The sequence below is a fragment of the Notothenia rossii genome, assembly GCF_949606895.1.
Source record: "Notothenia rossii genome assembly, chromosome: 10".
Taxonomy (NCBI): domain Eukaryota; kingdom Metazoa; phylum Chordata; class Actinopteri; order Perciformes; family Nototheniidae; genus Notothenia; species Notothenia rossii.
In genome coordinates this window covers 11,898,780-11,912,184 of record NC_136908.1, presented here as the reverse complement: position 1 = coordinate 11,912,184, position 13,405 = coordinate 11,898,780, and the positions used below count along the sequence as shown (strand labels likewise).

At 42.3% G+C, this 13,405-nt stretch overlaps 1 protein-coding gene across 2 annotated transcripts in view; it reads left to right on the top strand.

The window, feature by feature from the left end:
* Positions 1–13,405, top strand: part of vps50 (VPS50 subunit of EARP/GARPII complex) — a 102,513-nt gene that overhangs the window by 64,873 nt on the left and 24,235 nt on the right. Inside the window, exons 20-23 of one of the 2 annotated variants that reach the window (XM_079653231.1) lie at positions 165–271; positions 3,327–3,448; positions 6,643–6,720; positions 7,363–7,443. In XM_079653231.1, the coding sequence (XP_079509357.1) occupies positions 165–271; positions 3,327–3,448; positions 6,643–6,720; positions 7,363–7,443 (388 nt within the window). The remainder of the gene's footprint in view (positions 1–164; positions 272–3,326; positions 3,449–6,642; positions 6,721–7,362; positions 7,444–13,405) is intronic. The other variant, XM_079653232.1, reaches the window with a different exon arrangement.

The window sequence follows — 13,405 nt, the reverse complement described above, 5'->3', positions numbered from 1 at the left end:
ATGGGTTCTGATTGATCCATTAGAAGACTGACCTGTATTAAGGTGTTTGAACCTGGCCATTCACTGCTCACGATTAGTGATGTTAACATGTATTACTCAGTCTCTGTTCTTCTCATGACTCTGTCCTACTTCTGTCCCTCACTTCCACTTCCTGCACACATCAGTGCATCCAGAGAGACTATAAGAAGCAAGAAAAGGTCTGACTACAACCTTAATAAGGCCAACGCGCCGATCCTCACAAACACCACCCTCAACGTCATCCGGCTTGTCGGTGAGTTCTGCCCACACACACACACACACACACACACACACACACACACACACACACACACACACACACACACACACACACACACACACACACACACACACACACACACACACACACACACACACACACACACACACACACACACACACACACACACACACACACACACACACACACACACACACACACACACACAGTACACACTGTCAGGCCTGGTTCAAGAACAAAATGACTCAGGGTGCATCTGAGATTAGAGAGGGTGCAGTGGTAAAGTGCTATTTTTATAAGTGGCGAGTGGACCTAATACCCTCTAGGGGGGTCCGGGAAGATTTATTTTTAAATATTGAAGTTAAAAGCATCAATCTGGTGCACTTTGACAGCAAAATGAAGAGATCTATGGATACATCTCTCAACACCCATATGAAACAGAACTGGAAACAGATTTACTATTTCTTTATGGATATTTTACAAATCACTCCCCTTTTAAGACCGAAATGTCTTCATGCATAGCAGAAGATGGCATCTTTTGTACATGAATATTCCAGCCAATCTCTGTTTTGAAACCATGAGCTGCAAAATGAGCGCCTTACCCCACTCTGTACAGGCGAGTTGGGTACTTTTTTAAATATACCTGGGCAGGCTCTGTTTTGCCGAGGTCCTCTGGCACTTGCGGGCCGCTGAGGGGTGGCTGTGTTTGGGGCAACGAAGACGGCTGCAGCTGCTCCGCCTACGTGGGCAAAGCCGGCAAGTCGGGCGGGAGGACGTTAGTGTCCACCACAGTGTCCACCACAGTGTCCGCGGATAACGTAATGTCCCCATGATCTGAACTGTTATTACCTGCAGTAGATGCAGTGTTACTGCTGGCGATAAGGGCTGGTTGTTTTAACCATTTTCTGTCCATCATTGACTGCTGTGTAAGCACCTTGCAGATGACAAACGCGCAGCGGCACAGGTCACGCGCACCTGACATAATAACGTTACTTACCGTTTAAATTGACCAAATAAATGCAGCAGACAATGTTATTTAACCACACTTACAATTGATTTTATTTGAACTATATTATTATTATAATTACTGTTATTATTACTACTATTATTGCTATAATATATGTAATATTTTTCACTTTTATTTTTTTTTCACTTTACATTTTTGAAATGAGGGTGCATAACGACTCAACTGAGGGTGCAATGCACCCTTATGCACCCCCGTAGAACCGGGCCTGCACACTGTACCACTTACTGCTCCTTGAGAGTAGACCAGACAGCGCCTCTGCATACGTCCTCCCTTGCTTGCTGAACTCTCTATTTGTTCACCAACAGTTCAATGTGGTCGGTACACGTGTCTGATGTTCCCTGTGTGACTGAGCTGAACTTGCAATGGTTAGCCTTCACCCCAAGCCCTGACCTTTCGTTTCCAAAGAGGTGCTAACATGTCTTAGTGACGTGACTTCAGAGACGTCTTCCTTCTTCGTGATGTGACCTTCGTGATGTGTGAAATGGAATCAAACCTGGCAGTTGTCTTTCCTGTGTGGTTGTATGGCTGAATAAACGTTCTGCTGCTCTATGAATTTATTTAATAACTGCTACAGATCTGCTGTAACTTACTTCCAAACACACAGAAGAATACTTGCTTTCCTTTATCTTTTCTCCAGAAAATTGGTAATATTGACTTAGAGCTATGTGGCAAAACTTTAAGTGGCAAACTGAGTGAAAAACCGAAGTTTGATTTCAAACAATCACTTTTAATCCAGTCTGTGCAGCTCTCTGATGGAGTTAGATTGCTCCCTGAGTTCCTTGTGCAGAATTCAAAAGAACAGGGGGTGAAAAATGAGTGTGAGAGACAAAGCGTGGTCTCGGTGGCAAAGCCAGCTAGATTGAGTGTATACCTTCTTCTTTTTGCCCCCATCATTCATCCGTTCTGAGTCAATGGTAACCTTGTTACACCCCTGTTACTCTCTACTTATTGCTTTTATTACCTTCCTGCTGAATTGAATCATTGCCGCAGAGCATATGCAAATGAAATGTGTTCCTTCTAAAGTTGTTTCCTAAAGGATGTATTGCCACCATGATTAACTTCCTGTAGTTTTAATCCTCTATAAGATGTACTTAGGAACAAAAGCATTTAATTTATTGTAAACTGATATAGGATTATAGAAATCACTTACCGGTACACTAACCTAAATTAAATCTAATATGTTTCCCCTGGGATGCAACCAGGAAAGGTAAAGCTTGTCCAACAAACTTGGAAATATCGGGGTCCAGCGTTTCCGCCAGGGGGGCTTCTTGCCGTCATTTAACGGCCTTATTCAAACGCAAGCCGAGTGCGTCCAAAAATATAAATAATTTGAGAGATGATCGAGAGTTTTTATCAGTTGAAATGACGAAAAGGAAAAAGGACCAGGACATCCCGCTGTTGGAGGGGCAAAGGAGTCTGGTGGGATTCTTTTCGGAGTATTGAAGATCGATTCCCCGACATCGAAGGTGCCTGCTACAGGACAACACGGAACGTGCGCGATTTGGACGCGATGAGTGGGGGGGTTTTAGTAGAGCACGCGCGTGAGCTGCGAGCACCAGAGCCTCGCAGCGGCGAAACTGAGGCTTCGTGGTAAACTGCGGTAACATGAAGAGCCGTTTGGGAGCCGAGAGAGCCGGCGCTTTAAGAGAGCCGAGCCAAATGATCCGGCTCGCTAACGTAAAAAGACAGTATCTATAAGGGACGCTCTCGGGTGGACGCCCTCTCAGCCCTGGTCTGACGGAAACACTGTCGGGGTCCAGTAGCCAGTTTAGTTTTAAACGTACCTAAATACTCATCATCAGACCTGAGCCGATGAGTTCCCAGATTGCATTTCAGCCCCTCTTTCACCCTCTATTTATTATTCAACCAAAGCCTGCTTATAGGGGACTGGTCAATGCTTCGCCAACATCAAATGGAAACCACAATGCTTCTGTCAGCAAAATCTTATCCAGTTGCCTACTGATTCTTCATAAGACTGCAGAATCTGTTTATAAAGATGAAATGTCTGATAACTGTTTATTTTCGATCAACTCTAAACAGGGAAGTATATGCAGATGATGAGCATTCTGAAGCCGATCGCCTTCGATGTCATCCACTGTGTGTCGCAGCTCTTTGACTACTACCTGTATGCTGTTTACACCTTCTTCGGACGGAATGACATGGTACAGTATTTCTAAAGCATATGGTACTTTTCATGACATAAATATAGAACTTCTTATGTTGAAGAGCAATGTCATGGTTTGCACTGTAACCATACTATAGAATAGACCGAAGTTATAACCTTGAGTTCAACACACACCGACTAGAGTATGTTATGTACTCTCGGGTCCTTTATCCTTGCATGCTAGGAACATACTTCACCTGAAGAACCTACTTTGCCATCATCCGTTGTATATAATACTAATTTTTTCATTTTCTTGTTGCACGTTGACTCTGAGAACGAGGCTGTAGTGTATACTGTTGAATCTAAATGTGAAATAGGCTGTTGTTGTGTGGGCTATACAGAGGAAACGATTAATAATAATAATTCATTACATTTTTATTTAGAGCGCTTTTCAAGGCACTCTAAGCGCTTTCCAATTACATATTAGACATGTAACAGTTATCACTGCGAAATACTCAAAGGAGCAAATTAGGGTATAGATTATTAATATTATGATAGGGATTAGAGTGCTGTATTGGGCTTGAGGTTTAGGATTTCCATCAGTGTTTAGCAGCCTTCACAATTTAAGTTCGGCATTTCGTTCCCATCTATCTCTCCCCTCATTTCCTGTCATTTCTTTTCCGAAAGAAAAGCCATAAAAAAGTGCACAAAAACAGCAAGCAAGGTTGTGCATCAGGGCTACTAAAAATAAAAGAATGTGAGCATGTGGACTATCACAAGTAATCAGGAGTTGTTTGTCTTGGAATGCCTGCAGGTACATAATATTACTTCTGCTGCATGATGCTTGAAGATAATTGCTTGCATTTATTTCAAAAGATGGATTTTTGCATTTATATGTTTATTAGATGATATACAGTGAGACAATAACCCCTGTTTCCATCTGTTCTCATCGCCCTTTGCAATATCAGTACACATTTAAGTTGAACGATAGCTTACAGTGTGCGAGACCACTTCCCCCCGCTCCATCTAAAGACTATCATGTCATTTATAATGTGCCTCACAAAGAAAGAAAACATCATTTGTGTCAGTATCCCCCCTCGGGGAATGTGGTAATGATGGCAACAAAATGACTTCTGTCCTAGCGAGGTGGAAGAGATAAAGAGGATGAACGCTCGGCGGCTTTACTACACATTATGGCTGTTAGTGTGTGTGCCACTGGGAGATGAGGAATGGTGAAACACTTGTTATGTATTGACAACTTGTCAAAAGGTCACTTTTCTCATATGTCTTCCGCTGACCTATTGTTGAGTGTACAGTATGTGAGTTCTCTTTGTCTTCATGCTTGTATTCTCATCACTCCAATGCCCTTTTGTGCCTTTCCACACTTCCTTATTTCATCTTTTGTCCCACAGCATCCTAAATCTGACACGTTCTGCTCCTTTCACACAGCATTGCTCACCTTTCATCCCTTCTGCTTTTATTCTCATACACATGTATCTCTCTGTCTCCATCTTTCTGAAACTCTAACTTGCTCTTTCTCCATCATACCTCTAGTGCTCATTAAATGTGATATCATGTGCCGACCCATTTCATTAATATGCCTACTCAAAGAGGCACCTACAGTAAAATGCTAATGCCCCTATAAATCTTTAAAACGCTTAAGGAATTGCTATGCACATATGCTGTTATTCTGACCTAGGCTTGGCTCTCTTTACACCGCTGGAATCAAGATGGAGCTGCTTGACTCCTCCACTTGAAGAGTAATAGGTCACATTAATATTCAAGAGGGTAAATAGCCCATTATCTGTGTATATTAACCCCGTCAAGCAGCACCATTTACCCTGTCACACATATGATAAAGATGCATTGTGTACACAGATCCTCCATCTGTATAAATAAGCAGACGTTGTGATGTGGGGACTGAGATAAGCAGGGTGAAAAAAACGTTTTTTTTTCCCCCATTGGGAAATGTTGATATTTAATTTGTCTTTTCGAACAAAAAATCGAGGAAATACACGATGAACCAAACGTAGGATGAAGATGTAAAGGAGGGGACATTAAGATGGAAGAAAATGTACTTTGCTTTATGATGGCTAAGAAAGATAAGAGAGAGAAGTTGGGTACCGTAACGATGCAGTAGGAAGGGTGTTTTGAGAGAAAGAGAGCAGATCGAAAAAGTATCTGATGCTTTTCTGAGAAATGAGCAGTAATGCAAGAAATAGTTCTTTTTTGATTCTCGACTCCTGAATAGCGCAGACAGTTCTTCACAATGGGTGATGCTCATCTCACATGCACATCAGCAACTCAAAGTGTTTACACCTTCAAAATCTCCTGTGACGCAGATTTGAATGAATACTAAACAAAGGTGTTTTGTTTCTTTCTTCTTCAGATTGTAAAACAGTCTGAAGTAAGACTAACTAAAAGACAACTATCTTCTGGTCCTCAGGTTAGTTTAAAGTTGAATTTACAACTGAAACCTCTAATGCAGGGTTATTTAACTCCTTAGATTAAGGACCAAGTAATTAAAGGGGATTCAGTACGGGTCCAAATGCCCAAAAACACTTTGATTATTCATTTCCCATAACGCAACACTCCAGTTTCTCTCCCGGCTGCTTCCAAAGTGCCCACATCTTTTAAACTCCACAAACCTACCGTTAAAAAAGTTTTCACTCCAAGCCCAGATAACCCCGAGGACATCACCGGGCTTATCTCTGAGGAAATCTAAAGGTTATTGTTTCTAACCTAGGAAAAACACAGAAGAAATGATACAACCGATTTCACAGGCTGTGAAAAACTTAAGGTGATGTGTAAACTGAACTTCTCAAGGACGGTCTCAAACATCCCCACGCCGCGTTGTATCTCATCTGAGAGATGTGCAAGGAACATTGTGGAACAGGGAGTACGGTATGTCTCCCTCTCAGAACGAATCAGAAGGTAATGTGTGGACTCAAAGAAGGATGCTTCGTATTCCGGTAACAAAGTCTATTAACAAGCGGACGTTGCCTTACCAGGCTGATAGCTAGTTTATGCTAGAACAGAGATGTGTGTGTGTAATAACATCCATTAGTTCTATTATTGTGTGTGACCGGTGAAGCCGCACTTATGTTATTACTGTAATTATTGTTTCTTTGTTTGCTTCCTTCTTTGTGCCTCCTTTCCCCATTTTTGTATTACTTCCTCCACAGTGTTCTTTTTATAATTTGAGATTTTGCTTCTTGTTTTCCCTTCCTGCTGCCCATTCGCCATCCATAGCCTGTCCCAAGCCCGTCTTTGCCGACTCATTTAGGCAGAGACGTGGGCCCCGCCCGGGTGGTGGGCCCTGCCTGCTTGGTAAGAGTAGATCTTTGGAGTGATTTTAGACTTTTCCGAATTATATATATAAAAACGTACAGTGTGGTTGAGTTAAAGCCCTTAAAGTGTGCGTGAGCTGCTTTCTCAAGTGACATCAAACACTTCTGAAAGTGATTTCAGAAGCATTTAGATGTCGAGTTTGCCGTGCTATCTCCCTCTTTACGCCCCCCTTTTACCTCTCGCCTGTCATCTCTTGTAGCAGGTGTGATAGTGTCATTTCGATGTCTTTTTCTCCCAGTAAGTCGTCCCTTTTTTGCAAAACACCGAAGTAGAAGCAGAAAGTAAAGGTTCTTTAGCATTCTTCTACGTGGGATGAAAGCAGATGTTGTCCTGCTTTCACACTCTGCTGAAGTGAATCTTCTTGTGAAGGGAGGTGTTTCTGCACAGTGAAGAAACTAACTGTGTGTGTGTGTGTGTGTGTGTGTGTGTGTGTGTGTGTGTGTGTGTGTGTGTGTGTGTGTGTGTGTGTGTGTGTGTGTGTGTGTGTGTGTGTGTGTGTGTGTGTGTGTGTGTGTGTGTGTGTGTGTGTGTGTGTGTGTGTGTGTGTGTGTGTGTGTGTGTGTGTGTGTGTGTGTGTGTGTGTGTGTGTGTGTGTGTGTGTGTGTGTGTGTATTCTTACAGTATGAGTCATCGGGTCTGGGCCTTATCAGCAGCAGACTGAGAACCACACTGAACCGGATCCAGGAGAACCTCATTGACATGGTAAAACTTTCCCTTCTATTCCCTCTCTTCTTTTCTCTTCTCCCATCGCCCGTTACCTCATCGTCATTTTCTGACACGAACATGCTCTCTCAACTCAAATCCCCTCTGTGCCTCTCTCCTCTTTATGCCTCTGCCCGTGTTTTCTCACCATCCCACTCTATCCAACACGACCATATGTCTGATTTCCCAACTCCCATCGCCACATAATGCATTATGGGTCATCATTATCTGGCCGGTGGTCACTCGCGCATACACAAACCTCCCTCCTTTTAAGTGGAGAGGCCAGGGTGGCTATGTGTGTTTTTCCATTAGGGCTCAATCACTACCTTCCTCTGTACAACTACATAGTGACACTTATTGTGGTGCAGGCAACACTCTCTACACTTTTGTCTCATAATGTTACTTTCTAAAGTCCATCTCGTCTGTTACATGCCGGGTACTTTCTAATATTCAAAAAAAGGAGGAAAATGTTGCCCCCACTGTCAAAAATATGGGGTTATTTACAACATTTAGGGGGGGGATAGTAATGACTGCATACAGTGTATGGCACTGAATGATGCATTAAACAAATTCTACATTTCTTGGACATTTTGTGCCCCTCAATAAATAAAATGATGGGCATTCTGAGGTATTTAGGGTCATTTTTCATCATTTCCCCCAGTCATATCTTGCGTGATGGAGCTTGTGTCATCTCTTACGTCTGCCTGTCATATATCTCAGACAAGCTTTCTGGCTTATCTTCAAAGGAGCCGGACTTGGACTTCAGTCCGACTCTTATCTGGGATTTTTCTTATCTGGGATACGATAAGTTTTACTGCCTGCAGGCTAATCTGAGATTCTCAAGGTTCAAGGCTTCAAGGCCTTGAACCTTGAGATTCTCTGTTTTTCATTTATTTTTGTTTTGTTTTGGTTTTGCTTGTCATATAAAAAAACTACCAGTTGTGTCCCTTGAGTGTGATTACGGTAGACACGAGTGAATAGCTCGTATCTTAGTCTATATCTGGACACATCGCCCTGCTCTTATACATTTAATTATTACTAATTGTTATTTACATTTGTCTGTTATGTAACTTAAAAGTTCTCAGCTCAGAAGCTCTCAAAAAACAAATGACGTTAGCTGTGCTTTTAATTCAGCCTGGAGCTGCTGTGTCGGGGACATAAAGAGAATCACATTTCTTATGCATAGTTAAATTAGATTTTTTATCATGTCACAATTTGTGACTCACAATACACCATCAATTCTGAAAATGAAGGAAAAAAATGTATTCTTTCCCGATGGCGGGATCTTGTATAATGTTGTTTTATTTTTCATTTTCTAAAAACCTCCAGGGCTTACCGCCTCTCTCAAATATCTTTTCTAATTTCATATGTGCGTTCACGTAACACCACATCCCATGCTCCAGGACAAACAATTAAATGTGCCTTCTAATGTTTTTCTTTTTGGCTCTGAAGCGTTATTTAAACGTGAAAAAAACCCAGCTGGAACTGAATTGGACTGTGATAAGTTCTCAGGTGACTGTCAATGCCAATAACGGTCTAATAACAAAGGCTATGGGAACCATCAACACCAATCAAACCTTTAAAGTAAATCCCATCAGAATGTAAAGTGCGGTGAACAGAGGGAAGTGTTTTCCAGCCAGCATCACTTCTGCATGCAGATATAATCAGCAGTTTTCCACAGGAGGGAGCACGCAGCATCCAAAGCCCCATTCTAAAACAAAAGCATTTATTTGACACTGCAGAACAATGGCATGTTGCTGTGATAGCAATGCTGGCTACTCCGCTGTGATGTTTATAGCTTCGCTCTGCACTGAGGAGAGGCAGCAATGCAGACGGGAGAAAAACCAATAAGACATCAAAAATGGATGCTTTAACAAAACTTTAAATTGTGTTAGGCAGTGTACTGCAGCAACATGTTTTCTTCACTCAACTACAACATCGATTTAAACCCTATTTACTTTCTGGTTAAATTGTAAGCCATTTCAAATGTCGGACGAGCTAAAGTGTTTAAATGAACACAAACTGACAACGGACAGACTGGGTGGAGAAAGAGAACAGACGCGTGTTTGTTTTGGGGGGGGAGGGGGAGTAAGGGCGAGTTCTCTCGAGACAAAACCATGTTGGACTTTTAACGCCTGCGTGCACACACATATTTCAGATGAGCGTAATCACATCACTCCCTGGCCGTCACAGGCTGCGTGATATTAGATCTACTTAAAAAAATTCAGAGGGAGGACACTAAGGCTGCCTAATTACACCCATCTTTTCTCTAATGTGTAGGCAAATGCTTTTAGTCTGTCTTTTCTCAGATGCTAAACTATTTTAGCTCATTTCAATAAATCATTTAATGCTGGAAAAATGCCCCATTTTCAAACTCACACAACACTCCCTTTCTCCCTTTTCTTTTTCATCCGTCTTGCTTTTTCTCTGCTTTCTGATAACATAATGATCTGCACACATTAATCTCACAAACACACATTTTGTGTAGCGCTCTCATTTCCACAGCTAATGTACATTCTTGTCATTTATAACCATTTATATCCAGTTTCCATACGGGTTATAAACCTTCATTTTTTAATAAAGGTGTCCTCACCCCAAAGTGAGAATGTATTCATGTTGAGTACGCAAACACACTCCCCCTGCATACAAATACACACCCACACACTCCAGAGATTGCAGCAGGGTAGACCTCATTTGTAAACAGATTATAAAGTTAATTGCACAATGCATTTCAATTGAGCCGCCGAATCCTTGCGGTTTTGTTCCCCTGGTCTGCCGTCGCAAATGTTTTATTCCAAGGTGATGGTAATGACTCGGAGTCCCTTATGAACGCCATCTCATCTCGTCTCAGGTACAGCGTGGCCTCAGCTTAAATTGGGAGCTCCACGGGGGAAAAGTAAAAGATCATCCCCTTTTTTTATGTTTTCTTTCTCTGCCTCTGTTATTTCTGATTACCTCACCGGGTTTGACAGTTCATATTACGAGTTCACTCCCTTTGGACTTTGAATACTTCATTGAGCGTGTTTGTAAGGTCGAGTTTAGGGAGAAACTTCTGAGAGTGGAAGCCATGTAATTGCCTTGTTCACTTGTTACATTATGTTTAATCTCACACGCTGTCATCAACACCAGCTTTTACTTCAAGTGTGTCTCTTTTACCTGAATGCGAAGCTCCGAACTGAAATGTTTTACTTGAAGGGAATCAGCTGTCACATGAAATAATGATTTACTTGCAATTCTTGCTGGAAGAAAAATTCAAATCCTTTGTGGGTATTGCTTTTTGGCAGGTTAGATAAGATCATCTATGCATCCATATTGTCTTTGCCAGGAAGTTCAGCGGTGGCAGCTGTTGAGTGCTGCAGGCCACTTTGTAAAGAGAGCTGCCTCAGGCTAGCGTTTACAAGAGGGACACCTTTGGTTCTCCATCCTTTCACTTATCTCAATACTTAAACCACCAGTATTTACTTTTTCCCTAATTTCTTCCCATATTTTTTTTATTTGTATCTGTTTGTCCTATCATTTATAGCAGATGTGTGTCAGTGATTACACGCCTCTCAACTATTTTTGAATTGTTCCGCCAAGTTTATTCAGTTCTTCTGACTGAATATACAATGCCCTGTTTGTATGCATATTTATATCATTGTTTACTTATTCATTTCACTATTGGCCTAGGCAAGACGATAGGATCGTAAGACATTATTAGTTTTTGTTCTGTTTGATGTGAGTCTTACAGTTTCTCAAGGCAGCCCACAATGTGTTTCGAGTTGATTAGATGTGTGTTTGTGTGAGCATATATTTGCTCCTGGGTACTGAGTTTTAGCGCAGAGTTGTTCTTTTTCACGCCTGGCACTGAAACAGGAATGAGAAGCCCGGTAATTTCTGCCTTGGCAGCAGTCATCTGGCAGTGAGGTTGCTTGCAGAGATGCACACAAAACACACACAACACGACAGACAAACAAACACATAGAAACAAACAGAAAGGGCATTTAACAGACACATTAACACACATATAAGTGCATGGGCCTAATGGTCAGTTCGACATTACGCACTCCCTGTCTCTGACTCTTTTCACACTCTCTTTCTGTTAGCAGCAAAGTGATAATCCTTAAGCATGTGTTGTGGTTTTGATTTGCTACACTGTTTTGGCACGGCTCATACACACACTCAAGAGAGATACTGGCTAATGTCACACACACACACAAAGGACACTGAATGCAGTCATTAGTTCTGTGTCTCACGAGGGCACATCACTGTCCAGCCTGGCCTCTCTGTCGTGGCCTGCTGTCTCTCTGTCAACGGTGCAACATGCCAGAGGGGATTGCCATTTGACAGGGATTATAGATCATAATTAAGCTCCATGCTGTGTCTGTTTACACTGTAGTTGTGAGGATATGTGATTATTGACATTTTGTGGTGCATTCAGCAGAACACACAAACACACTTCATTGATAGGCCCAGCTATAGGTCATGCTCCTCAGCTGTGATGAGGAGAAAGTTGATCCCCCTAGATACCATAACTAAACTTCCTGTGTCAAATCTCCAAGCGTGACAGACAGAAGCAGAATAATACACTATTATACAAATCCTTTCATTTGTGTTCTGCTTACTGTTCAGCTCAGTCCATTCTTGTGCTGAACTTAAAGGTCCCCTATTATACTGTTTTTAATCAATATATTATAGGTCTCTGATATATATAAAACATGTCTCTGAAGTGTTTGGCTCCAAACACCAAACAGATCATTGCAGCATCCCATAATCCCCGTTGTTTCAGCCCTGTTTCAAATGTGCTGATTCGCTGTCTTTTACTATAGATGAAAATAAGGAGCCACTCCCCACGCCCCTCTGAGAGATATTTGGTTGAAAATAACTAGGGCTGTCAGTCGATTGAAATATTTAATCGCGATTAATCGCAAATTAATCGCACATTTTGTATCTGTTCTAAATGTTCCATAGAGGGATATCTTTCAAGTTTTTAATACTCTTATCAACATGAGTGGACAAATATGCTTTATGCAAATGTTTGTTTATTATCATTTGAACGATGACAAATATTCTCATGAATATTAAACACAACAACCTCTGAACATTACAAATATTCGCCTCAATTCAAGTGTGTGTGTGTGTGTGTGTGTGTGTGTGTGTGTGTGTGTGTGTGTGGGTGTGTGTGTGTGTGTGTGTGTGTGTGTGTGTGTGTGTGTGTGTGTGTGTGGGTGGGTGTGTGTGTGTGTGTGTGTGTGTGTGTGTGTGTGTGTGTGTGTGTGTGTGTGTGTGTGTGTGTGTGTGTGTGTGTGTGTGTGTGTGTGTGTGTGTGTGTGTGTGTGTGTGTGTGTGTGTGTGTGTGTGTGTGTGTGTGTGTGTGTGTGTGTGTGTGTGTGTGTGTGTGTGTGTGTGTGTGTGTGTGTGTGTGTGTGTGTGTGTGTGTGTGTGTGTGTGTGTGTGTGTGTGTGTGTGTGTGTGTGTGTGTGTGTGTGTGTGTGTGTGTGTGTGTGTGTGTGTGTGCGTGCGTGCGTGCGTGCGTGCGTGCGTGCGTGCGCGTGCGTGCGTGTGTGTCGGCGTTGGCGCAGTTTTCGGCGAAATGCCCTCCTCTGTTTTCATAACTGTCAAAGCATGAGACTGAAGTTTCCACTGTGGGTCAAAATAATGCGCTGTGACCCCGAGGTAACTGTCATTACTGAGTGAAGTCCAATAATCTCCAGTGAGCGCAACTGTGGAAGTCTTTCTTAAATCCTCCTCTACTTTCGCTTTTTGGACTTCATACAAGTTGCCTATTTTTGACACAGTGGTGGCTCTGGAAGGCAATTCATAAGTGCAGTCGTTGGATGCGACCCGAATTATATCACGCAGCCCCTCGACCTCCACAATGTTAATTGGCCTGCAAGCTGTCGCCACCCATTTAGTGATCTTTGTTGAAAGTTTGCTGCTCGTAGACGTGTCCAGGCGTCTCCCCCGCACACTTTCAAGTGTG